The 26,298-nt window shown below is 40.0% G+C and overlaps 2 protein-coding genes across 4 annotated transcripts in view; both read right to left on the reverse strand.

The window, feature by feature from the left end:
• Positions 1-5,307: 5,307 nt before the first annotated feature.
• LOC101486694 (coxsackievirus and adenovirus receptor homolog) lies at positions 5,308-15,650 on the reverse strand. Its single transcript, XM_014412188.3, has 3 exons — positions 15,496-15,650; positions 13,803-14,150; positions 5,308-6,508 (listed from the first exon to the last, which is right to left on the reverse strand). The coding sequence occupies exons 1-3, from the start codon at positions 15,566-15,568 to the stop codon at positions 6,270-6,272; spliced, it is 660 nt and encodes a 219-aa protein (XP_014267674.3). The 5' UTR covers positions 15,569-15,650; the 3' UTR covers positions 5,308-6,269.
• Positions 15,651-17,734: 2,084 nt separating this feature from the next.
• The window catches only part of LOC105940479 (cell adhesion molecule CEACAM20-like), a 49,925-nt gene continuing 41,361 nt past the window's right edge, over positions 17,735-26,298 (reverse strand). Inside the window, exons 1-8 of one of the 3 annotated variants that reach the window (XR_013096092.1) lie at positions 20,297-20,412; positions 20,060-20,095; positions 19,557-19,817; positions 19,235-19,477; positions 19,005-19,163; positions 18,827-18,917; positions 17,947-18,053; positions 17,735-17,852 (exon numbers count right to left, since the gene is read on the reverse strand). Coding sequence is in view for 2 of the 3 variants with exons in the window: in XM_076880997.1 (XP_076737112.1) it covers positions 18,835-18,917; positions 19,005-19,163; positions 19,235-19,477; positions 19,557-19,817; positions 20,060-20,095; positions 20,297-20,321 (807 nt within the window). In the remaining variant the exon portion in view is untranslated. Of the gene's footprint in view, positions 17,853-17,946; positions 18,054-18,826; positions 18,918-19,004; positions 19,164-19,234; positions 19,478-19,556; positions 19,818-20,059; positions 20,096-20,296; positions 20,413-26,298 lie in introns of those variants that run through there. The other 2 variants (XM_076880997.1, XM_076880998.1) reach the window with 2 other exon arrangements.

Here is a 26,298-nt window from a genome sequence, read left to right on the forward strand (position 1 = left end):
ACATATTTTTAGCCTATCATTTAGAGCAATGCCTTTATTTCTCTTATGTCCTGCATGAAGAAAGACAGTGAAGGTGGCACTGAGAGCGGTCTCTGAAAATGAACAGTCCAGGTACCTTTTAAATACAGTCAACAGAATAATTCCGCAGTTGTTGTTTGATTTTTTGTTCTTTGATCTCCTCCTTCAAAATCCCATATTACCTTCTATATGTTGAAAATATGCATGACACTTTTGAGAACCATACTTTCCAAGCTATAATACTTTTCAACCAATTAAGTTGACCTTGAACACCTTTGTGAGTAGGGCAGATTTTAATGAACTGCTAACACGACCCTGCTCTGAAACGCTACAGTTTTATCAGAATTCATTGAAAACTTTTGTAGTTATTGTATTTACACACAATGCAAACTCTATCAAAAACATAACCTTCTTGATGAAGGTAATAAAGCTGAAAGCCACTGAGTGTGAGAACAGGGAGAAATAAAGCAGGTCTAAGTCACTTCTGAGGCTGTTTTGAACCACTTACTGTTGTTCTGAAGAGATCTCTTAAAACGTCCAAGACTCTTCAGAAAAAGAAATGTCCACTGAAAAGGTTTGAATCCATTCCCGGAGTTGTCATCCCTCTTTGCATTAAATATGTCAGTCTGTTTGCGTAGGACTCAGCAGGATGCCGGTATACTATCTGCTGTGCAGGTTCATTGAGTAAGTTTCCCTTTAGTTCGAACCATTCTGATCAGACTTTGTAAATGACTGCTTCCGGAAATGTTGTGTATCCTTCTGATTGGGTGTGGAAGATATGAAAACATCCCTACGATAGTGTCATACTCTCCATACCTGTCTACCACCAGGCATGTCTTTATTTTTATGTTTCTTGCTTTCATTTTGTCCACGTTAGATACTGTCAACCGTTCTGCACCATATCTCTGATGTTTTGTCTAACCGGTTGAGCCAGTTGATGCAGGTTTTATCCGAGCTGGAATCAGTCCAAACAAACAGCTGAATATGTGATTCTACTGGCACGTACAACAAATTGAATCACTTGAACATAACGAGCAAAAGAATAAAACCTGAGAAATCATCATTGCTGTCTTTCTCAAATTGTAACTTTCTAGCAAGAGACAAGAGATGATTTAATTATCATTATTTCAGAACAAGTATGACTGCAGGACCTAAACATGTTTAAATTGTGACTCCAGAACCATTTGTGTGAACCAGGACGATGTTTTAACAAAGAACAAAGTTCAGAGTTCTTCCTCTTTAACTGAAGGATCAGATATATAACAGGTGACTGCTTTTTGCTTTAACTGTGTTTTTTTCTTTTATATGTAAACCAACAAACAAAACCATTTTTAACTCAGTTTATTATGTTTATGTCTCCTAAATGTCCTTGTGGTTATGCCAGATAGGTGAGAATTCCAAGGAATTTTCTATATATATATGTATGTGCCCTTATCTTAAACACGTCACTTGCAGCCCAGTGGATGTTAAAAACCCAAGTTCCTGATAGCCTCTGCTGTTGTTTTAAAAAGTGCAAGGCATGGTATTCGATTCAAAATTCAAGAAGATAAAAAGAACAAAAACATAGGCAGCGATTCCTTATAAATAATCACCCAGTAGGAAAAAAATATCTAGGTATATAACATAAGTTAATTAGTAAAACAAAAATTAACAATAGAGTATAACGTGTGATTGTAACAGTAGCAGAGTGCAAACAAAGTGTTGTAGTTTTAAGAGTCCATTTTGGCAGAAGCTGCTTATCAGCTTTTTTGGTGTGTCAGTGGAAAATCCTGAAACGCCTTCCTGAGTGGAGTCATCAGTAATAATACCGGCGCTACCACCTAGACCACTGTTGTCTTCAACAGGACGCATTTATGGGTCAATGATGACTGTTTTCTGCAGTCCTTTCGACATCTGTTTGCCTTGTGTTGCTGTTTACTTCAGCTGTCATACCATACCAAAGCTGTGATGCAAGTGAGAACACGGTCTGCAGTATATCGGTAAAAGCTGAGGATGTGTTGTAACAGTCCGATTCTCCCCAGGGTAAATAAAAGTAGAGGTGTGCTTTGCAGATGTCAGCAGAGGTGTGATTAGACCAGGGGAGGGCCTCTGTGATGTTGGAGCTCTCACCAGAGTTATGAAGCTGAGGGTTTGCTGCCCGTGGTCGCTCAGGTCGCTGCTTCTTTCTGAAATACGCCACAATCTCCTTTATTTTCTGGGTGTTGAGGATAAGATAATTCAGAGCTGTCAGATTTAGCAGTGATCCCAGTATGGCATCTCATTATTATAGATGATCAAACCACTGACTGTTGTGTCATCTGCAAATTTGCTAATGGTGTTTTCTGCATGGAGAGCTTGGTAGTCATGGGTAGAAATCATACAGGGAAAGGCTCAATGCATACTCCCAAGGTAGGCCAGTTTAACCTGAAATTCAGTGGACTCTTCGTCAGGAAGTTATGAATGGAAGATGCTATATTATGTAAAAATGTCAGTGTTTGTTATCCTTGAAGACTTCAGGTCACAGAGTGTTTGTCTCATTATAAGAGACAAAGGAAAATGTATACATTTCTGTTCTTCTGTTAAAACATTGATAAAAAACGAAAATGTAACTTTAAGACAGTGAAATTAAAACAATGCACAAACATAAAGTACTAAAAAAGGAAGTTTAAAGATCTTGTTTTTATGAAATATAAACAAGACAATGTTTAGTGTCGGTGAATGTCTCTTTTCCTGTTTCATTCCTGTCAAGAGTTCACAATTGAACTCTACTTCAAATTTGAACTTGAAGTAGACTGGATGAATGTTTACTGATGGATGACTATTTACCGATGAGACGGATAACAAAGGTCATAGGTGTGTACTTCTTCCCACTTCTTTTCAAAACTTAAACAAAAGCAATAGGTGAAGCGTTACTGGTCTTAAACACTGTTGTTCTGAAGAGATCTTGCAAAACTGGAACTGATTTTCTGAGCTGCATTCCTGTTTTTCAGTTAAGCCTGTTTGAGCACCACTCAGCATCAGTTTGGTTTCTGGTCAGACAACTTAAGCAGTGACGGTTTATAGATAAATGCGCCTAATTTGTTAGTCAAACATCATTATGGTGCATATGTCATACTTCCTGTTCCTGTATCTCGGAGCCAGCTGGGATGTGACATAGATGTAAAGTGTTACCTAAGGCTTGCCCAGCTTAGTCTCCTTTATCGAATTCACAGTATGATCACTTTTGACCTACGTACAAGAATTGCCTCCGAATTCGTGCTATTTAAGATAAGATAAGATAAGTCTTTATTGTCATTGCACAGTTATACATAGTACAATAGTACAATGGAATTGGAAAACCACATCGGCACTGCGTACAACACAACACAGTAAACTAATTTCAGTTATGAAAAGAAGAAGAGTGTATTTATTGCACCTTGTTATTAATATTATTATTGTTACTAGGAAGCAGTAACAATAGCGCAAAAATTTTTTTTGCATATGAAACCGGAGGAGTTGTACTTACATCTTATGCCATCAGCTTGTCCTAGGTCACGGTTTCCTTCCACATAAAGCTTTGCAAAAACTGCATAAAAAGCACTTGCAGCAACAAAAACATAATATTCCAGAAACACGCTTTGCCGATCCGATCAGCTGTTCATAACACTTCCTACGTTGGAATAGACGTCAGCGCGAACTTTCACATGTCCGCCATGACCTGCCCAAAACCGGAAGTGACGTCATTTTCGCGGAAATGTAGTTTTTTTCCATCAGGGCCTCATGAGCCTATACTTGTGTTTTTAAAAGTTATCTTTGACTTTATGACTTTCTGTGTTGTTTCTGGGATGCTTAGGACTCATATTGCACTGCTGGAAGTAGTTTATTTTGATGCATATGCTGCTTTTTTGTAAATTTGCACTATAATATTTATTTTCGTTTTTCCTGCAGTGTATAAAAATTGGTGTATTTCAAAAATAAAACTATGAAGACACTCAAAATAAATTTCCTGTGGTGGGAAACTATTTTGTTCAACTTTTTTCTATTTACAGTTTTGAGGGATAAGCCTCTTAAATTTCTCTAACTAGAAATATATGTTAAAAAACAAAACGATTTTCAATTTCTTTGTAGTTTATTGCACTTTTTTGCAATTTATGTAATTACGATACACTTAATGCAGACATATTATTAAAATCTGGGTTATAATGGTTGTATTGATGTATAGCAACTTGAAATGCTCCCAAAAATGGCACTACAGCATGTAAAAATATAATATAAGCTCTGGCGGACTTGGTTCTATGGTAGGTCTTAAAGGGGTTAATAAACCCAACAATGTGATTTCCTGAGGTCAGATGGCCCAGGAGGTTAGTGGGCATTAAGGCATCTGGGAAGGGATCTCAGAACTGGATTATAGATAACAGAGAGTCTGTTCTGTCTCTTTGTCTGTGAAGGTTCTCAGTCATCCAGGTCATCGTAGTCAAAGGAGCTTGCAAAGAAAAGCGTCTGGACTTCTTTAAGTTGCTTGAAGACATTTCACCTCTCATCCAAGAAGCTTCTTCAGGTCTAAGGTCAAACGGTGGGGAGTCCCAGATTTAAACCTACACATCATTTTAACAACTGTGGTCCATGTGTTGGGACAAAACTTGGCCCGCAGATCTGTGTGTACACTGTCACACACACTTTCTATGTTTTCTAATGTCTATGTACCTTGCACTGGCCTTCACACTTGCATCCTTTTACTGAGCCCTCTTGTGACAATTTTACATCTAATTTACATTCAAGTTTGCAAGTTTAAATCAAATCCTTCTTCCTGTAAATGCAACAAAATTTTGCAGCCAATCAGGAAACAGCAACTTAGCTTGTAGCTAAAACAGGGAATACCAACTAAAAACAAAGTCCACGAACAAAGAATTTGTAACAGTTTCTGTTTATAAGACTGTGACTGGCTCACTGATGGCTAATAATTTCTTTCTTTTTTTTTTTTTTAATAAATTGCTGGTTGTTTTCCAGTGTGATGTTTTCCGTATACATATATCTATTTTTAAGTGAACACAATATTTTAACATATAGATATTTAGAAGTAATCTTTGAAAATTGCATGAAGTTCTCACTAACAGTGAATACTGTTAGTGAGTATTTTAACATGCTGCCAATAAAAGACTCAATGAAAATCTGTCCCATCCAGGCAGTTTTAAACCAAAACTCTAGACCTGGTCAGGAACAAGTTATATTAAGTGTTCAGCGTAACTTACAATGATGATTTATCCAGGTAAACAGAGATATACGTTGTACCTTGCTAAGCCATTGATCTGAGTTCATTGTACACCCCTCCGCTCTAATTACACTCCCTGCAATTAAAAAACGAAAGAAACACTCAAAATAGCAAAAAATCTTCTTGATAGTTTGTGTTTTTATTTATTACATGTCAGCACGACTCCAGTCCAGCTCGAGCTTGTACTAACAGAATATACATAGTTAAGATCAATTAAAAGGTGACAGAGTGATGCTTAAAAATGCCATTATAAAAAGAACATTAAACATGACAAGTACACTCGAAACTTTACATGTTGCTGAAAAATAAAGTGATTAGATATATACATATATATATTACACTGTGATTAATGATGTGTCCGTGCTAATGATTTTGAAAACATACAAAAATACAAAATATTTGCATAGAAAAATAACACAGATTAAGGCTTCACAGGTTTAAACATACAGCGCTGGTCCTTTTTACTCTTGATATCAGCAACATGTCCTCTGATAATGAACCTGTGCTGACCTTTATTTCACTAAAATAAACTTATTTTTGGTAGTGATTGATTAATAAAATGTGGTATGTGGGTTTAAACACTTTAGAAGAAGTAAACCACTGCCCCGTGCAGACGAGCTACAACAGTGACCTCTGTAATAAACTGAGAGGTAGCAGCTTTGACAGCAGACTCTGAAGCTTTAGCCTTTTTGGCAGAACTGGACTGATGTCAGGGAAGGGGGCAGGCTGACTGGCTGTAGAGGTAATAAAAGTGAAGATCTTCAAATACTTAATAATGTGCGTAACAACCTGTATAATTTACAGGTCACAACCCATAACGACAGTTTGCCCACACTACTTCCTTTCCTCACTTGACAAGAGAATCTGATTCCTGAGAGTAACCTGTGCAGATATTTATTATTGTGGTTAAACTGAGCATTTTGAACCATCATAAATGGACAAAAACAAGACTAATGCAGCATGGATCTCTAGTAGTCTTACAAAGATGTTTTCATTGCTGTGCAACAGCAGGACCCACAGTCATTCAGGAGGAAAGAGGTAAGGATTCAGATCTGTTATTTAGTGCTTTTTCAGGACTTTTCATACATTTTTTTAGTCTTTTGTAGATAATTACAACAGCAGGTATAGCAAAAATAAAAAAAGTGATTGGCACACCAGTTATCAGTGAAAGATACCAATTACTCTTTCCTCCATCCTTCTCTACTCTGACCTTCTCTTCTCGAACCTTTTCTCCTCCATTCTCGGTGTCTTCATCCGTGAAACCTGCAGAGCAGAAAGAGTGTGCAGACAAAGTTAGCAGACACTCTAAAATATATCTTCAGGTCATTCAGAGGCTCTGGCAGCACATGGGTTAGCCTCCCTTTATTCATAATAACTCTGAGTACAGCCAACCTCACTCCTACTGAAAAAGCTATGATATATTTTGGTCATTGCTGGATAATGTGCTTTGGTAGTTTTGAAATAGTTTTTGAAACATCAGGCTTTCATTAAAAGATTAATTACTTTGGGATTCTCCTTCTTCCAAAAAGCTTTCTTAGTCATCAAGCTGAAGTAAACCAGAACCATCCTAGAAGGAAAAGATTTTGGTAGATCCAAAATTTACTTGATCTTTTAATTTGTTTTCATTTTTGTTGGAAGCCTAACATGTAGAATAATCTGAAAATCTGATAAGAAATAAATGAATGTGCAGCTGCACCAGTAATAACTGCTGAACAACACAGGAGCGTGATCACAACGTCTTTTATAATAAGAGCAACACAAAAACATAAATTATACAAACTCACAGTTAATTAAGCTGTGTTAAAAATCACGTGACCACAGAGAGGAAGACCAGGGCTTAATCGCCAAATACTGAATTTTGGGAATGTGTGGATTAGAAAAAAAAGAAAAAAGAAAAATATGATACCAAAAACTGCCAAGGACATCATTTTGCCTCTACAGATGTGAATGTAAAACCACTAATGCTGCACACCAGGTTGCCTAGCAGCACAACTGTTTGCACACATTTTAAAGTGAACCAGAGCTAGCTAGATGTGGTTGATAAATAAATATATAGAGTACTGTATTTAGATAACAGCTGAATAATTACTGCCGGGCTGGCAATGGGATGTTGAGCCAGGGGAGAGTGTGAGAAATGTGTGAGAACCGAACAGGTTGCTGGCTGTGCTGCACAGCAGGGGAACAGACAGACCAGCATGTGGAGAACTTATCTGAGCAAATACAGAATGAAATCCAGAGCAGAGCATCGAAACAGCTTTCAGACCTGAGCAGGAGAGCTGAGGGGGTGAAGGTGCAGACTTAGGCAGAACAGTGTGGACTGCTCTACTTTACTATTATCACTTAGAATGTGTTTCTAATGTTTTTTTAAGCCACCTGTGACGTCACAGCCCCCAAAACAACCCTTAAATACTCATTTGTCCAATCTTACTTAAAATTGGATAAAAATTAACAATTGACTTTATTTCAGAAATAACATCTTTGCCATTACTTCTGTTACTGCTGCACTGCTATTAGGGCTGGGCTATATCACGGTAATACCGGTGTAATGTTGGGCAACGATAGGAAAATGACATATCGTGATAGAATATGGGTAAAACGCGCATGCGCAGTGCCTTTGTTTACATACGCACATGGCGGCGACGCAGAATGAGAAGAGCGAAAGCGGATCGTTGAATGAAACTGGTTTGTAAAAATGCTGCAACTTCAGTGATGTGGAACTGGTTTAGCTTTCATCCGTCAGATACACAACAAAGCACTATTTTTGGTAGCGTATGCTAGCGGGCCGTCGTTATTACCGTGTTTTTGGAAAATACGGCACACTTAAAATCAATCCTTTGATTTTTCTGAAAATCGACAGAGCCCCTTATAATCCCGTGTGCCTTATGTATGAATTCTGGTTGTGTTTACTGACCTCGAAACGATTTTATGTCGTACACGGCGCTCGAAAATCTGTCAAATGTTTAGCACGACTTTGCTAAACTATGAAGCTGCACCGCTTGATGGGTTGTCGGAGCATTACGGCTATCGTAGGCAGGAGCCTCGCGGAGTGATACAAACTGTGCTTCAACATAATATTACCGTGTTGTGTGTGTATAACCTCTTTTTAAGTTTTGTGGATATTATACATGGTTATGCTGAGGATATGTCGGCCAATTTCCACTGGAAATGCCTTTTGGTTAAACTGTCAGCAAGGAATTTGCATTTGCACTGTTAAATTTTTATGTAACTTTAATGCACATAATAAACAGCTGCTTGTTTAAGTGAAAATACATTGATGTTTTTCTTTTTGCACTAATAAAGTTGTGGAGTTGTAAAGTGTTTTGTCTAGTGTCAATTATATTGTCAGTTATATCGTTATCGCAAATTTTTAAATGTATATCGTGATACATATTTTTGGTCATATCGCCCTGCTCTAGCTGCTATCATTTGCCACCAGGAGGGGTCATGTTATTATCTGTAGACTGTCTGATCTCACCACAGCATCAATGATGGAATGTGCACAGGAACTGTAAAGGCTCTTTTAAAATGTATTCTGTTAACGTCTAATCTGGCCTTGCTGGTCTTGAGTGTAATCTTCATTTGCACCTTGTTGTAAACACTTCTATTTCCAACATAAAGGCTTGCCTTCATTGCAGAACTTGACATTGAGATTGCTGTCTCTCCTTGAGAGACGGGCCAAGGCTTTTTTTTTCTTTTTTAAAAACAATTGAAATAATTCTGTCATCATCTACTTTAGTCGTGACTTAAGACACTTCACCCGTTGCCTACTGGTGGTGGTCAGAGGGCTCGGTGGCGCCAGTGTCCGGCAGCCTCACCTCTGTCAGTGCGCCCCAGGGTGGCTGTGGCTACAATGTAGCTTCCTATCACTAGTGTTTAAATGTGTGTGTGAACGGGTGGATGACTGGATGTGTAAAACACTTTGGGGTTCTTAGGGCCTAGTAAAGCGCTATACAAATACAGGCCGTTTACCATTTACCATAGTTGTTTTCTGTGGTCTTTCAGGCCTTTTGGTGTTGCTGAACTGGTCAGTATAGGGCTGCGCGATATGACAATATATATCGGATGATGAAATTAAAATGTCTATCGCCTCATATCCTAAGCTATCGCTTGTTTCGTGGTGTCGCATAATATTGTTTACAGTAGAGCAGGGCGATATGGCCAAAAATATGTATCACGATATATATTTGAAAATTTGCGATAACGATATAACTGACGATATAATTGATGCGAGACAAAATACAACTCCACAACATTACTAGCGCAAAAAGACAACCTTCCATTTATTTTCACTTAAACAAGAAGCTGGTTTTTATGTACATTAAAGCTTTATAAAAAGGTAACAGTGCAAATGCAAATTCCTTGCTGAAAGTTTAACCAAAAGGCATTTCCAGTAGAAATGGGCTGACATATCCTGAGCATAACCATGTATAATATCCACTGAAGTTAAAAAGAGGTGCTTTGCAACATTAAACTGCAGTGTGCAGTATGCATTTTTCGGACCGTAAGGTGCACGGGATTATAAGCAGTGTTGGGTAAGTTACTTTAAAATAGTAACTTAGTTACATTACTAGTTACTTCTCTCAAAAGTAACTCAGTTACTTCAAGTTACTCGTTACTTTCAAAGTAACTAGTTACTAGGGAAAGTAACTTTGGTTTTACTCAGAATTCTCTTGTTAATGTGTTGCTTCCATAACTTTGCCAGTCTTCTAGCTTGTTTACTTGCCACAGGTGCACTGTGCCACCTACCAATAGACAGGAAAAGATAATGTGCATATTTCCACGAGAGAAATCCCACGCCTGGACCGTCATTGACTGCTGCCATGATTCTAGCCTACGTCACAGCGTCATGTGCGCCTTTTACATCCAACACAAAAACTGCAGTCGTGGTGCTTTCGATTGTACTCAGAACTCGGAAATTCTGCCTTCTGAATAGGAAGATGTTGGTAACACCAGACTGCAGATGAGCTGCTTACAGGGCTGGACTGGAACAGAAAATTGGCCCGGACATTTTGACTAGAGACCGGCCCACCATTATAGGAAAAATCATAAAGCCTTTGAATGAAAACAAACGCTGTTGTGACAGTGATGTACACTGTTTTGATGGTATATATGCATCAATCTATCAATCGTTTGTTGTAAGATTCAGATAATTATTTGTTAAAAGCTAGACATTTTAAATGAGAATAAGATAGAAAAGTATTTCTTTGTGCCCACCTCTCCCTGTTAATGCCCTACCTGGCCCCCCTGGCAACACTTTGCTAGATCCGCACCTGCACAGTTACCAGCTGTCAGCTACCTAAAAAAGGATCCTGGTGTTATTTGTCTCTCAGAAACAGTTCATAACTTCCCTTCAACTCATTCATATCACCTAAAAGGTAAACCTGTTTCTCCATCACCTGTTCAGCTCTGATGATTCAGTAAGAACATCTCCTGGTTTCATCTTCATGTTTCCCTCTCACCAGATATACAAACCGACATAATGACCAGCAGCTTTTACAGCTGTGGCTCCAGCAAACATCAGCTGATACTAGAAATTAATATTAAATAAATTCTAACAACAGCTGATCAAGCTTAAACGTGCTGCTGTTGGTTAGTGCGACATCCGCTGGTTTCCTCTTTCGGCGCAAAGTGGGCGATAAACAAACAAGAGAGAAAAGCCGATCAGCTGATCATTGATCAGTTTTATGATTGAAGTAGAAATGGGAGAGGGAGGGGGGAGAATGAAAGAAGAGGCAGCTGTGCAGCAAAGACACAGAATAACTCCAGCTTTGTGCCTTTTTCATTGTAGCTGAATTACGGGACAAACTCTGTTCCTTTTCACCTCAATAAGAAACGCATAATATTTTCTCTGAATACCAGACGGGACGGTTGGCAACTCTAATAACTTATGAACAAAATAAAGTTCAACATCATTAACTTCATAGCACCCACCCAGCTGTATAGAAACTCCGTCATGCTAGCTAGTAGCAGTACGGAAAAAGTCAGAATAACAAAAATAAACTCCACCTAAACTTGGTTTATATCTGACCCAGAGAGACTGCAGGTCATAACTTCTTACCTGAAGTTCAGTTCACACTTGGACCGGCGGCCGCCTCGGGTCTCTTTTGCTTCTGCGTCCCCTTTCTCCAGCCCGAGAACGTGTTGCTTTCTCTCATCCACCTGCTGGCCTCCACCACTTGCTAATGTTACTGAATCTGTGGAAGCTCCGCGATAGCCACCACACGAAGTAACGAGTAACGACCCTATCTAAATCCCAGTAACGACTAACGCGTTCCTGATTTTGGCATAATAACTAGTTACCGTGCTCGTTACCACAATAATAACGCAGTTACTGTAACGCGTTACTTAATAACGCGTTAGTCCCAACACTGATTATAAGGCACATTAAGCGAAACAAAGCAGTCAGATAAATCAAACTTTATTAAACTCATTCTTCTTGCTTCCTCCACTTCTGTACCATTGATTCATTAATGTTGAATTCTCTGGCAGCTGCTCTATTCCCATGTTGTTGCAGTATATTAATGACTAACCTTGTATTGTGGATGGATTATCTCAGTTGTTCTCCTGACTGAAGTTTGGTCCGTTTACAGCATCCTACCATGCGATTGCATTTGTCTCTAACCATGAGGAACCTTAACGTTAACTTTTATAAGTGGAAAAGTGTTAGTGTTCGTCCTCCAGCTTCACTGTTTATGTTATGCTAACATAGCTGTGTCGCTAGCGATCACGTAGCACATAATTATATACCAGCTAGCCCAACTTCAGTAACCCTGCAAACGTCACTGCTGTTTAGTTTCCTGTCTTCATTTATGTTGGAAGTGATAGCAGAGCTGTACGTTTGATTTTTTTCAGAAATCTCTCAGTCAGAACATGCTATATCATGCTTAGGTAACTAGCGAAACTAGCGAGCTAACTTCCGCTAGCTTCCTGCTAACTTCTAACTCTGTTAAATGTAATACATTTTGTTTTCATGGATGCCTGGAAGTTAAACTTCATAGTTTCACCTGGTAAAGCAGCAATGCTGATCGTTTTATTAAAGATGAAAGAATTTACAGTTTCTAACTCTTAGTGATGCTGCAGTGTTCGTTTGACCTGAAGATACGGAGTTTAGGACCCAGATTACTCCCAGATTTAAGGGCATCTTAGTCCGACGGCCGCTTGCATGTTCTGCAAAAAAAATGTGCTTTGTCGTGTATCTGATGGACAAACACCAAACCAGTTCCACATCACTGAAGTTGCACCATTTTTACAAACCAATTCTGGTTCATCTGTTTCACTCAACAATCGGCCATGTGCGTATGAAAACAAAGGCACTGCGCATGCGCGTTTTACTCATATTCTATCGCGATATTTCATTTTCCTATCGTTGCCTAACATTATACTGGTATTACCGTGAACGGTATAATATGGCCCAGCCCTAGTTTACAGCAATATTTTTTCTTTTTTTGTGATCAACATTTTATTGATTTAAAACAGGGTTTGGGGGGGGGGGGGGGGGGGGGGGGGGGGCAATATTTTTTCATCGTTTCAATGGTCACCGTGTGGATGCAGGCACAGAGAATACCAGCATGACCAGTTAAGATGAGGCAGAACCAGGTAGCTCCAAACAGAAGGACCAGTCAAAACAAATGGAGGACCTTATTCCTAAAGGCAAGAGGCTACCTCTGTAGCATGGACATGGACATGCAACATCTGACAGAAAACTGTACTATGAAATCTATACTAAATTTTACCGCAAAACGGTCCGCACTACAGACTCAAAGACCACAAACCTCTTCAATCACCAGAATCACGTGAAAGAGTATGGAGAGAGTTTACCGATGAGAAGCAAAAAAGAGCCGTCAAGTGCTCAAAATAAACCTTAGACTCAAACGTTAGAACAGGCTTTTTCCCGCAGCACGCCATGTAATAAATACAAAGAAAATGGCGGCCGTTACAACTTATGTCTAAAAATGTATCGTTTCATGCATCGGTCAAAACACTCGACTCCAGGTAAACAACGCCCAGCTGTGTTCAATGAATTTTCAGAAAAAGCACTATTTTGTGATATATATCGTTATTGGGATGAGAACTGTTTGTATTGAGATGAGACTTTGGTGACATCTCACAGCCCGAGGTCAGTACATTCATTCTTTGTAACAATGCACCAGATTTTCATTTATGTCACTCCTAAAGTTTATGCTCTCTCTCTCCGATTGGTTTACGTGAACTTTTAAGCCCAGTTATTGGCTCCCTCACATCTTTGTAGCATCTTTCGGGCTTCCTATTTAAGGTCAAAGTGAAAAACTATAAAATACACATCGAACACTTTGAATCAAGTTTAGGAATCATGTATAAATAACAGCACTTTCTGAATTTAAAGCTGAAGTTAAATGCAAAGTGTTGGTGTACAGATAAAAAAACAAAAAAAAATCTGTTGAAACTTTAGATCCCCATCATGCAAAAACAAACAATGGAAGTGGGAAATAACTTAATAGCACCAACCACAACAATAACATCACATCTGCAAAATGTAAAACTTCCTATGGAAGAAACTGTAACACTTCCACAAACTCACCTGAGGATTTGACTGTGAGCTTGATGGAGTGCTTGAACTCACTTTGGACGCCCTTATTTCTTCTGGTGTTCCTGGTTGTAATGCGACACTCATATGTTCCTGCATCCCTGATGCTGACATTCCTTAGAATCACTGAACAGTCTCCATCTTTCATTGATGGATCTCTCAGCTTCACTCGGCCTTTATAGAACGAGTGCTGGTAGTTTTCATATAGACGCTGGTTTCTGTAGAAGTATACATAGCCATCGGACTTAAGCTCAGGTTTGCTCCACTGCAACAGGGTGATCTCCACATCTCCGGGACCCTGACACTGAAGAATGGCATCTTCTCCAGGACTCGCAGTTACCTCTGAGTGACATAAACACAAAATTCACTGTTTACTATGAGTAACAAACGGAGAATACAGATGAAAAAAAATAACCATACAAGTAAAATTAGTATTGTAATTATTATTATTTATTTTCCGGCTCCTTTTTAAAATGACCTTCAATGAACTTTTGTGTATCCTTTATTTATCCATCCAGGTAAAAAGTCTCCCTGTGATTACATATGCATTTCAAGAGAGATGTGTTTGAGAGGGCAGCAGAAACTGCAAGAAAAACATTTCTATCAAGATATTTGACGTGTCAAATAAGACTGTATCTACTCTCTGAGTCATAAAGGCTCTTGCAAATCAGGTAATTTCTATATTTTATGTATAACAAGACTGCTGGCTGTTCTGAGCAGCAGAGTCCAGAGTGAAATCCGACAGTCTTCAGGCCTGAGGAGCGGAGCTGGGCAGTGCGGACACTGGATGAGAGGCTGCGGGCTTGGTGATCAGAAGCAGAAGTGGACGCGATGATAAACTTTGATTACTCGGATGTTTTACAGTAAAAGATGTATAATCTGTTTCTTATATTTTTGTAGCCAGGGTCATAAATCACATATTGTTATTACACAAAATGTATTGTAAACCCCAAACTGTTCCTGGTATAGCTGACTTTTAGGACCTGCAAGCCTGTAGTTATCTTCATTATTAGTTAGAGCCCCTCTTCATCCTTTTCTTCTTCTTTGGTACAACTCTATAAATTTGGGGTACCCCTACGGCCTCTCCCCTTTTCTATAATTCCCCTGTAGGAGAGGTCTATGTCATTTCTTTTCCGAGATTAATTATATCTTTATCCACTCTGATGTTTCTGATTGTGCGTTGTTAATTATTGTAGTAATCGTGTGTGTGTTAATGCTAGCATGAGCAGATAATTCCTGGTAGCTTTGAAGGTGTAGTGGGTTGAGCTAACTCTCATCCCAAGTGTTTGTATTGGGTATAGGAGCTGGAGCGGGCAAGTTGTTTCCGTGGAAGTCTTTCTTTTTGCCTTTCATTGTCAGGCACAGTGCAGGAACACACGGTTACATCAGCTGAGCAGTCTGTTTTAAAATGTAAGCAATAAACTGTTGCTAACGCGGGCTTGGTGGGGCTTCTTCGACTTTCCAAGTTTGAGAGTTCATTAAAGATGATAAATCCGACTTATGATTTTATCTGGAGTTTGCCCAACACTGTCGGAGAAACCCTGCAGTCATATATGTTAAATGTAGACAGGGCTGAGATATCGGCTGGGTTTAAAGGCACCGTTATGGCGTAGAGAGAAAGTTAGATACGTGCAATATGAGACCTGTGAGGATCCTTTAAAACAACCCATCCCCTGCTGTAACTCACCTTGATCCAGAGGAGCCGCAAAGGGCACAAAATAAAAGAAAAAAAGTGCAATGTTAGCAACAACAATCCTCATAGCAAAGAGGCGGAAGCGGAGCTCGTTGACGGCGACGACGTAGGCGTGGCTGTGGGGTTGGGAGGACCCCAAAAAGACAATAAACTCCAGTCCACATTTAAAATGGCATTTATCAATTTACAAAACTAAATAAAATCAAAAACTTAAGAAAAAAATGGCACCACTTTAGCGGGAGGCAATTCACACTGCATACGACCGATCCCACGCAAAAAAGTTGATAAATTGTTCGGAAAATCACACACAGCTTATCAGGCGGTCCGAACCTAGACCCGGAAGCTGTCCCATAAGGACCCAGCTACAAAAAGAAAAACAAACAAACAATAAAACAAAGGCAGAAGTATGATTTAAACATTGCGTTTCTTTCATTTAAACAAGCTATCTTCTTTACGGTAGTTGTTTAATTGCAGATGCCAACTGGATGTGAGTTCAGGAGTTACGCTATCCCACGTGATACCTAGCGCATTTTTCTGGCACTGATCCAATACTAAATAAAAACAGGGCCATTATTTCCAGTAACAATAGTGACACATACAGTTTGAACCTTTACATGCAGCTTATGTAGGGGTCAACAAAGCAATAACTACGGTAATGTTGTTAAATAAAATATACTGGGCAGTGAACGTCTGACGTTTTTGTTGTTGTTGTTGATTTTCAAATAAAATAATTAAACATGTTTCAGTGGGTTGAATGAATTATTTGAATGTCTAAACTGATAGTAGTCGTATCAGTAATATATTAACATGATGCTGAAAATCCAACATGACTGAAACATTACTTTCACCAGTGACCACGTGCACTACCTGATTATTCTGTCCTTCTCTGAAAAGGATTGTGACAGTGACCACTGTGCTCAGGATCTGGGTTTGTCTCGCGATTTCTTTCCTCCTCTCTTTGTTTCTTTTGCTGCTTGTTTTGGGACAACGTTTTTTTTTTTCATCGACTTTTATGTCTTCAAATAAGCTAGTAATGTCACAGAAGAGAATTTTACAGCAGTGCATCTGAATTACAGGGGCAGCATTCATACCAGCATGATATCAATATTTGGATTGGCCAGAGGATCCCTAGTAAACACTGCAACTCCAGAGTGCAGACAGATGAGAGTTGGAGGCAAGTTGCAGTACACATGCAAAGATACAAACAACTGCATCAGAGAAAGCTGAGAAAAGACAGAGGTGAAAAATAATGAAGAAAGGGTATTCTGCAAAAAGGAAAGCGAAAAGCAAAAATAGAGGATTTCATGGGTAAATGATGACACCGCAGATGCAACTGGTGTCCAAGCAGATACAACTATTTCAAAGCAATTTTAATACCCGACACGGTTTCCCAGGTCTGACCTCCACACGCAACAGTGAAACAGTTTTCTCAGTAATGGAAATACTAAAAATTAAATATTGTTTCAAGCTCAACAATAACCACCTTCACATGTGTATGAGAATGGTCCTGACTCCATGCAAGCACATCAAGCTGGTGTTTAATTCTCTGTCCGAGGAATAAAAAATAGGGGGAGTTGAATAAAAGAGGGGAAGAAAGTGAGCCTGTAAAACTCTAAAACAAATTATCAAGATGTGTTGAGATGTATTATCTGTAAAATTGTTCAGTCAAGATGTGAAACAGAAAAGGGGGAACTGGGAGCTTCTCCTCATTTTATTTTTTTTTCTTGATTTGTGCTTCAAGAAATTTCTTCTAAGTGGACCTGTTTAAATTTTACCCTTGATGTGTTTTGGCTATTGCCTTTAAGTATAAACCAAAAGGCAACTTTAACAAATCTCATTAAAATATTGTAATAAGTTTTTAGAATAAGGACATCGACCAGTGTGGAAAAATATCACATTTATTAAACAAGATTTATAAAGTCTTTACTGTTGAACATTTTTAAGGGAAATCTGTACAGTAAAGCAACCACAATTAGAAATAAAAAAGCAGTTAGAATGAAATACATTGTTGATTAATATCATGTGTACAAACAACCCTGTACATGATTGTCTTTTCTCAGTTAGTTTGTATATTGTGTTTTGTATATCAGTCTTAGGTAAATGTGGGAAAGGAGGGTCTAGTCTGGGACTCTTACTGGACGCGTTGATGAGGATTCCGACCCTGACCATGGCATAATCTCCATCACCCTGAGCCTCTATGATCAAGAGGGAGGATGAGAATTAGTAAGTGTCAGGGGGGTGGGGGGGGGGGGGGGGGGGGGGGTCTGTGAAGGTTCTCAGTCATCCAGGTCATCGTAGAAGAAGTCCAGACGTTTTTCTTTCCAAGCTCCTTTGACAATTGGCCCATAATTCTGCAGTGGAAGAAAAAATAGTACATAGAGTTCAGTTGTTGTTTTTTTACATATAAGAATCTGAAAAATGTTTCTGCATTTGTATTCAGACCACCTGAGTCAATAATTTGTAGGCAGCATTTTGCAAGGTCAAGACGTTAAATCTGACCAGAGAACCTTTTTTGACATGTTTGCTGTCTCAACTATGTGGCTTGTCAAAAGCTGCAAATAGGAAATATGGATTTCAGTTTGTAGAATATTCAAATGTGCACTCATATAAGCAACGTGTGTGGTGTGTGGACTTGTGTGCATGCACGTCTTAAATGTCCTGCAGTGAGACGTCAGCCGTGTTGGTTAAAGCCTTTTTACCAGAAAACAGGAAACTGGGCTACAGACCTGTTAGTTTCTTTTACTGTCAGGATGAAAAAAAAACAGTAAAGAATAAAAAGAACACCCACTGCTAACTGTCATTTAAAAAAGCCAAATACAGGAACAAAAGTGTATAGTGTATATTTTTGACTAAATGGTAAAAATCACTGTAGATGCTGACAACAAGTTTCTTTGTGTCATCAGATAAAGGGGCTTTGGCTCTGCACTTTACTGGAGTCCATTCATGAGCTGAAAGTGTGGCTCCAGACAGAGCTACACTATTTGTGAAGTGAAACCCTTAAAATAAAAAAACAAAACAAAAACAAATAAATACTGTTATTTTATTGAGCAAATATCTGTTGCTGTTTTTTTATTGACAGCAAAGCAAGGAAATGTGTGGGAAGCAAAATGCAACACCTGCACCAGTGAAGAACTTCTTCTGAACTTAGCATAAGACATTTGACTGAAGAGTAGGAAACAGTGCATACTGCTTTTAAATCACTTGGCAGGGCTGATAAAACAAACAATATGTTTGCATTAGTAAACAGTGTATTGCAGATTTCTTTCATTGGTTAACCACGGTGATGTGACATCCACCTTCTGACTGAATGAACAGGAACTCTTACTGTGCAACTCAGAAGTGATGCTCAGTGGTCACCTCCACAATGTTATCAAAGTCCTCAGTCTGTCTCTGCTCAGCTTGGGTCGGCAGGGATGCTAGCATAGAGAGGAGGTAAGATGAGACATTTCTAATAGAAACAAAAGAAACTGATGAAAAAAAGCAGAGGAGACTCGGAGTGTTACCTTTGGCTCTGTGTCGATATAAAGACACCATGAGCAGAGTGGAGATGAAGTATGGACAAATTACCACCAGGTGAGAGACAACGCTGAACACAAGGTTGAGGGAGGTGGGGTCAGGAGGTGGTGCTGAGGATGGGTGTAGGATTGTGTTTGCAGGCCTATCTGCAGAGAGAATCTCACCTGTTCAGGTGAATTTGTAGGTGAAATGGTAAAATGTGAGTGAAAATCCTCACCTGTGACAGTGATCCAGCTGGATGGAGACTCTCCATGACCGCTGATGTCACACTTGTAGAGGCCTTCATCAGACCTGGAAACATGCTGGATGGTCATGTGACCTGTCGTCTCGTTGCCAATAAGGGAGCCATCTTTATAGAAAGCAGCTGGGAGGCTGAAGGAATTCTTTTCTTCGCAGAGCAGAGTGACGTCATCTCCCTCCATCACAGGGAGGACAGGACTCTGCAGGATCACTGATCCACCTCAACACAGAGACAAACTACAGCATTTCATCCATTTACACACAGCTTCATCAACACTAACTCCACACACTCAGCTTACCAGCGACTGTCAGGTTAACCATGTTACTGATGGGACCCTCTCTGGACTCACACCAGTAAACTCCACTGTCCCACGGGAGGACACTGCTAATGTTACAGGAAGAATCAGCTGCTGCTCCCCACTCCTCACACTCAGCTCTGATTTCTCTGCTTGTGTTTCTCCTCAGAGTCCATCCAGCAGAGCTGTCGTCCTCCTCACAGCTCAGAGACACATAGTCGCCGTCAAACATCTGAGAGCTGCTGGGACTCACAGTCAGAAGAGCTGTGATGAAAATCTATATTAGTATATTTATATTATATTTTTCATAAACACTTAGGGCTGAAATAACATTCCTGGTGATCATCATTAACTATGTCAAACAACAGCACCTTCATCGTGATCAAACTTTAACAGAACTTTTGGGTTGAAAATATTCATTCATATTCACGAGAGTCAATAAATTTTAATCTTTAAAATGTGTTGTTTATTTCTGGTTTAAAATAGGACAAGAGAAGGTTACCGACCTTGGTTTGTGGTGTAGCTCAGCAGTGAGATCAGAACTAAAGAGAAATGAAACAGAGGTTGGTTTAGAGGTTTTACACAGTTTGATCGAGCTACAGACTCATGCAGAATTAGCAGAAAAAACAGGAAGTGATTCTCTCTTTGTTGTCTTCTACACAAACTCGATATTTATGTGGAGAAACAAAAGAAGTGGCATCTTTAGGCCTTTTCAAAGATGAAACCCATTACAGTATACTTACAAAGCAGAAGAAATGATTTCTCCATTCTGTCTTTTGTTGATACTGAATTAATTCTTCTTGCATAAGTTCACTCACATAAATCTAGAACCTCCTCCTCCTTCCTCTGTTACAGGGTGTTAGTTCATGTGGTTTCCCCCCTCATCATTATTATGAGAAAAGATTCTTTGGTTGCAATACATGAGGAAATACACTTTTAATATGAGGCAGTGATCAAAAAGATGAAAAAAGGAGAGAAAAATACACGGAAATGGTCAACAAAGCAAACCTTTGTGGAGAGAAAGACATCTACTCCAAATTTTACAACCAACGACGCTTTAGAAAGCACTGCAGCACTCAAGATGCAGGCTTGTGGGGAACAGAAACGAGGTAGGAACAGGCAGCAGAAGCAGATTTAAGATGAAAAATGAATTTAGTGCTGACGTTTGGGGAGCTGCATCTGCCATCATCAGTTAATATTACATATTTAAATAAATACGGGGCCATCTGCTGCGACCATTTGGGGTGAGAAAAGGAAGACAGGATAAAGACGTGTTGTGGAAGAGAGACAGAGATTAATATGCACCCATGCATGTGTACACACACACACACACACACACACACACACACACACACACACACACACGCACACACGCACACACACACACACCTTGGGTTCCCTGGCAACCGTTACGGGAACTTAAGAACTAACCCCACCTGAGAATTAAGTTAGACTTTCAGCAGAAAATATCATCCTGGATGACCACGGGATCTTCAAACTGTGCTGTATCCAGGACTGATGACATCAAATCCTACTTTCAACAGTTCTTGAGTCCATCAAAACCATAGTGGTAAACTTGACCAATTTCGAGGGGACACAAACTTACAAAGACGATTGGAAAGAGGTAACCCAGAAAAGACACCAAAGCATACATGAGTCTTTGGATGCTGAGTGCTGAGTATACATCCAGAAATGAATTTAATAGCAGTTTATGGGATGCAGATTTTAGTCAGACAATTTTTCAATGCAGAATGTCACTCGAGAAATTTTGCCTCCCTTTTTTGAACCATGATACAAGACCAGTCTGCCCTCAACAAGACAAGTGTGCGGGGTGACAGCAACTCATCTACAACCTCCAAATGTCACTGTAGATGAGCATCTGGTGGCTTTTAGAGGAGACTGCCCTTTCAAACAGTATACAACAAGCAAGCAGTCTAACTATGACATAAAGATATGGGCATCATGTGATGCCCTCACAAGACAAGCTTGGAAAATACACGTTTATACCTGCAGACAGAGTTCCTGAAAATAACCAAGTGATGTTTGTGGTTCTGGAGATGATTGCAGACATCAGGGGACATGAGATAATAATTTCTTCATCTCCTCAAGTTAGGAGCTGTGTCAAAACTAGAAGTCTTAATGTTCACAAAAATCGCTGAACACAAAATGAACACAATATGAGGATTAATAAAATTCAAAGGCAGCAAAATGTAAATGGAATTGAAGAAACAGAATAAGCTTAAATTGTAAATATTTTTTTAATTTAAACATCAAGTGAAAAACTAGGTGTCATGTAGATCTGTTTCAAAAGACACAGTTTTCATGCTTCATGGTTCTTTAAATATCAGATAAAACAAATAACAAGTACACAAAAAACTGAGACTTGGTCCCAGGCCAGTGTTTCCTCTACTGACTGGATCCTCCTTCCCTCCATCCTCCTTCCCTCCATCCTCTGTGTCTCCTCCTGTCTGATCTGCAGGTGAGAAACAGGTGTGAGGTGTCAGCTGTCAGGTAGGTGATGAGTGAAGAACAGAACAGAATCCATTTCCTCTTCAAACTGCTGTCAGACACTTGCTATGTCCCAATTCAGAGGCTGCATTTTAATCCCGATTACGTCACAGCCAGTTGTATTACTCTTATCAATACTTTACTAGTTAAATTATTATTTATAATATTTTATAATAATATAAAAAAACTTTTCAATTGTGGCAATGTGGGAGGAGTGGGCTGGTGAGTTTGAAATATTATTCTTTCTGGGTCACAAAATAAACTTTTAACATATTTTCCGGCTAGAATGTAGCTGTGTAAACTTCAAATATCTGCTCGGTGTATCAAGACATCACGTATTTGCAAGAGTGCTCCGACACTTTCGGAGACGTCTGCTACCCACCCGCTCGATAGCTCACTGGGAGCTCAAGGCTAACTAGAGCCGGCAAGGACAGCGACTTCCCGGAATATTGTATTCAAACCCCCCCCCCCACGTTCTTTCGATACTCAGGTCAAACATGATACATAAGCAGTGTTGGGGAGTAACGGAATACATGTACCGCCGTTACGTATTTAAAATACAAAATATGAGTAACTGTATTCCGTTACAGTTACCGTTTAAAAAGGTGGTATTCAGAATACAGTTACTTTGTTGAAATAAATGGATTACACTGCGGTACTTTCCTGTTTCATTTTGTCACGGGTCAGGACTGTTTGGGTTTTGTTTGACAGCCACGTGCTGTTGTTCCAGGCGGCAGCGTTACGGTTGCCATGGTTACAGGGCGACGCTCTCTCTCTCTCTCTGCGACTGTGTGTTTCCTGGGTGAGAGAGCGCCTTTTCGTTGTTGTTGTTGTTGTGCTAAGCTAACAGGCAGAATGCTACAGGCATAGCTCTAAAGAATGTAGCATCATGGGCAGTGTAGTCCGTGTTGCAGGGAGAATGGACTGCCATACACGTTATGGGTCTGTGAGCGCGAGGAGGGAGAAAAAGGGGAGTGGAAAGGTACGAGTTGTCATCGAGGAAAAACGGGAGCTGGAAGCATGTAAATATAATAACAACCACTGCAGCCAAGAAGAGAGCCTGACGAGCCCAGTTGTAAGTAAGCTATTAAGACTCGACTGTAGACCTTGCAAGAAAAGTTGACCCACACAACAAAGTAAAGCTATTTTTCGGCTACGAGCCGACAGGGACCCCGCCGTATTAGTCAGAGGTCCCTTTACTACAGTTCGGAGTCGCGGACCTTCAGTAATAGTAATAAATCACACAGCAATAGTACATTCACGTTGTTGTAAAAAGCATGATAATATATTAAGTAATCCAAAGTATTCAGAATACGTTACTGTCATTGAGTAACGTAACGGAATACGTTACAGAATACATTTTGGGGCATGTATTCTGTATTCTGTAACGGAATACATTTTAAAAGTAACCTTCCCAACACTGATTGTAGACTAGTAAGAAGTGTTGGAAGTAGTCTATAACACTGACAACAACAGGCACAGACAGAAGCTCCTTCTGTGAGGAATTTGAGGGGGATGGTCTGCCTGGACTGCTGATGGCACCAGAAGGTACAAAACTTCAAGACTGACTCTGTTAGAAGAAACAGGCCCATAAAGAAGCTCTCTTCCCCACTTTCCTTTTCCTTCCCCCCTCCCTATCTCTGTATGCAGGCCTGACCAGAGTGCAAGAGGTGGTTGCTATGGTAATGGGATTTTTTTTAAAAGTAACCTTCCCAACACTGTACATACAGTGGGGCAAAAAAGTATTTAGTCAGCCACTGATTGTGCAAGTTCCCCCACTTAAAATGATGACAGAGGTCAGTAATTTGCACCAGAGGTACACTTCAACTGTGAGAGACAGAATGTGAAAAAAAAATCCATGAATTCACATGGTAGGATTTGTAAAGAATTTATTCGTAAATCAGGGTGGAAAATAAGTATTTGGTCACCTCAAACAAGAAAAATCTCTGGCTCTCACAGACCTGTAACGTCTTCTGTAAGAAGCTTTTCTGTCCCCCACTCGTTACCTGTATGAATGGCACCTGTTTGAACTCATCATCTGTATAAAAGACACCTGTCCACAGCCTCAAACAGTCAGACTCCAAACTCCGCCATGGCCAAGACCAAAGAGCTTTCGAAGGACACCAGGAAAAGTATTGTAGACCTGCACCAGACTGGGAAGAGTGAATCTACAATAGGCAAGCAGCTTGGTGTGAAAAAATCAACTGTGGGAGCAATCATCAGAAAATGGAAGACATACAAGACCACTGATAATCTCCCTCGATCTGGGGCTCCACGCAAGATCTCATCCCGTGGGGTCAAAATGATCATGAGAACGGTGAGCAAAGATCCCAGAACCACACGGGGGGACCTGGTGAATGACCTGCAGAGAGCTGGGACCAAAGTAACAAAGGTCACCATCAGTAACACACTACAACGGCAGGGAATCAAATCCCGCAGTGCCAGACGTGTTCCGCTGCTGAAGCCAGTGCATGTCCAGGCCCGTCTGAAGTTTGCCAGAGAGCACATGGATGATACAGCAGAGGATTGGGAGAATGTCATGTGGTCAGATGAAACCAAAGTAGAACTTTTTGGTATAAACTCAACTCGTCGTGTTTGGAGGAAGAAGAATACTGAGTTGCATCCCAAGAACACCATACCTACTGTGAAGCATGGGGGTGGAAACATCATGCTATGGGGCTGTTTTTCTGCCAAGGGGACAGGACGACTGATCCGTGTTAAGGACAGAATGAATGGGGCCATGTATCGTGAGATTTTGAGCCAAAACCTCCTTCCATCAGTGAGAACTTTGAAGATGAAACGAGGCTGGGTCTTCCAACATGACAATGATCCAAAACACACCGCCCGGGCAACAAAGGAGTGGCTCCGTAAGAAGCATTTGAAAGTCCTGGAGTGGCCTAGCCAGTCTCCAGACCTCAACCCCATAGAAAATCTGTGGCGGGAGTTGAAAGTCCGTGTTGCTCGGCGACAGCCCCAAAACATCACTGCTCTCGAGAAGATCTGCATGGAGGAATGGGCCAAAATACCAGCTACTGTGTGTGCAAACCTGGTAAAGACCTATAGTAAACGTTTGACCTCTGTTATTGCCAACAAAGGTTATGTTACAAAGTATTGAGTTGTATTTTTGTTATTGACCAAATACTTATTTTCCACCCTGATTTACAAATAAATTCTTTACAAATCCTACCATGTGGATTCATGGATTTTTTTTCACATTCTGTCTCTCACAGTTGAAGTGTACCTCTGGTGCAAATTACTGACCTCTGTCATCATTTTAGGTGGGGGAACTTGCACAATCGGTGGCTGACTAAATACTTTTTTGCCCCACTGTAAGTGACTTAGATAACTTAAAAATGTTATTGCTTGGCTTTCTGTGTTTTATTTGTTCCTGACTAAATCGGTTTGGCTGAGATTAAAGTTTTCACTCAGCTGATTAAAAAGAAGTGTGAGGTGGTTGAGAATTTACTCCAATGTCCTGTTATATTTTAGATAAGGAGCAGACAGCTGAGTTTATTAAAGTCCAACTATGACGCAAATGTTAAGGCTTGGCCGTCCAGCCTCCTCGGTCTTTGGAGGACCTGGCCCACGTAGGCATTATATTACATTACATAAATCATTATCTACTGCACTCTGATCACATCACTCAGACCAGCTGCTTTCTACAAAGTCTCATCAACAACATCTTTAGAAACAAACATCAACAAGCAGGAAGCAGCTTCACCTCTGATCACACACACACTCAACTCTACTCACTCACCTGGAGGATCAACAACACTCAGGTAGATGATTTTGAGCTCCCACGAGTGTATTTCTCCCATTAAGACTCGACACTCGTATGTTCCACTATCAGCAGTTGTCACATTGTTCAGAATCAAAGACACGTCTCCGTCCTTCATCTGTCTGTCCTGCAGATCCACCCTGTTCTTAAAAGATGGATGCTGGTTGTCTGGAGCAAACTGCCCATCCCGGTACACAACAACATGCTGTGTCCCCAGATCAGCTCTGCTCCACTCAAGAATTATAATGTTGTTGTTCGAAGCTCGACATGGCAGAGTGACGTTCTGTCCAGACTTGGCTGTGATGATGTTTGGGTCTAAAAGAGAAACCAAGAGAGCAGCGAGGTTAAAGGAATCAAAGTACACAATGCAGCCTTGCATTAGTAAGGTATAACCTAATAATAGCAGCCTATACTGTTTTCTTTGGTTAACTATAATTTTTATTTATAATGGTGAAGAAC

This window comes from Maylandia zebra, unplaced genomic scaffold, assembly GCF_041146795.1.
Source record: "Maylandia zebra isolate NMK-2024a unplaced genomic scaffold, Mzebra_GT3a scaffold02, whole genome shotgun sequence".
NCBI lineage: Eukaryota > Metazoa > Chordata > Actinopteri > Cichliformes > Cichlidae > Maylandia > Maylandia zebra.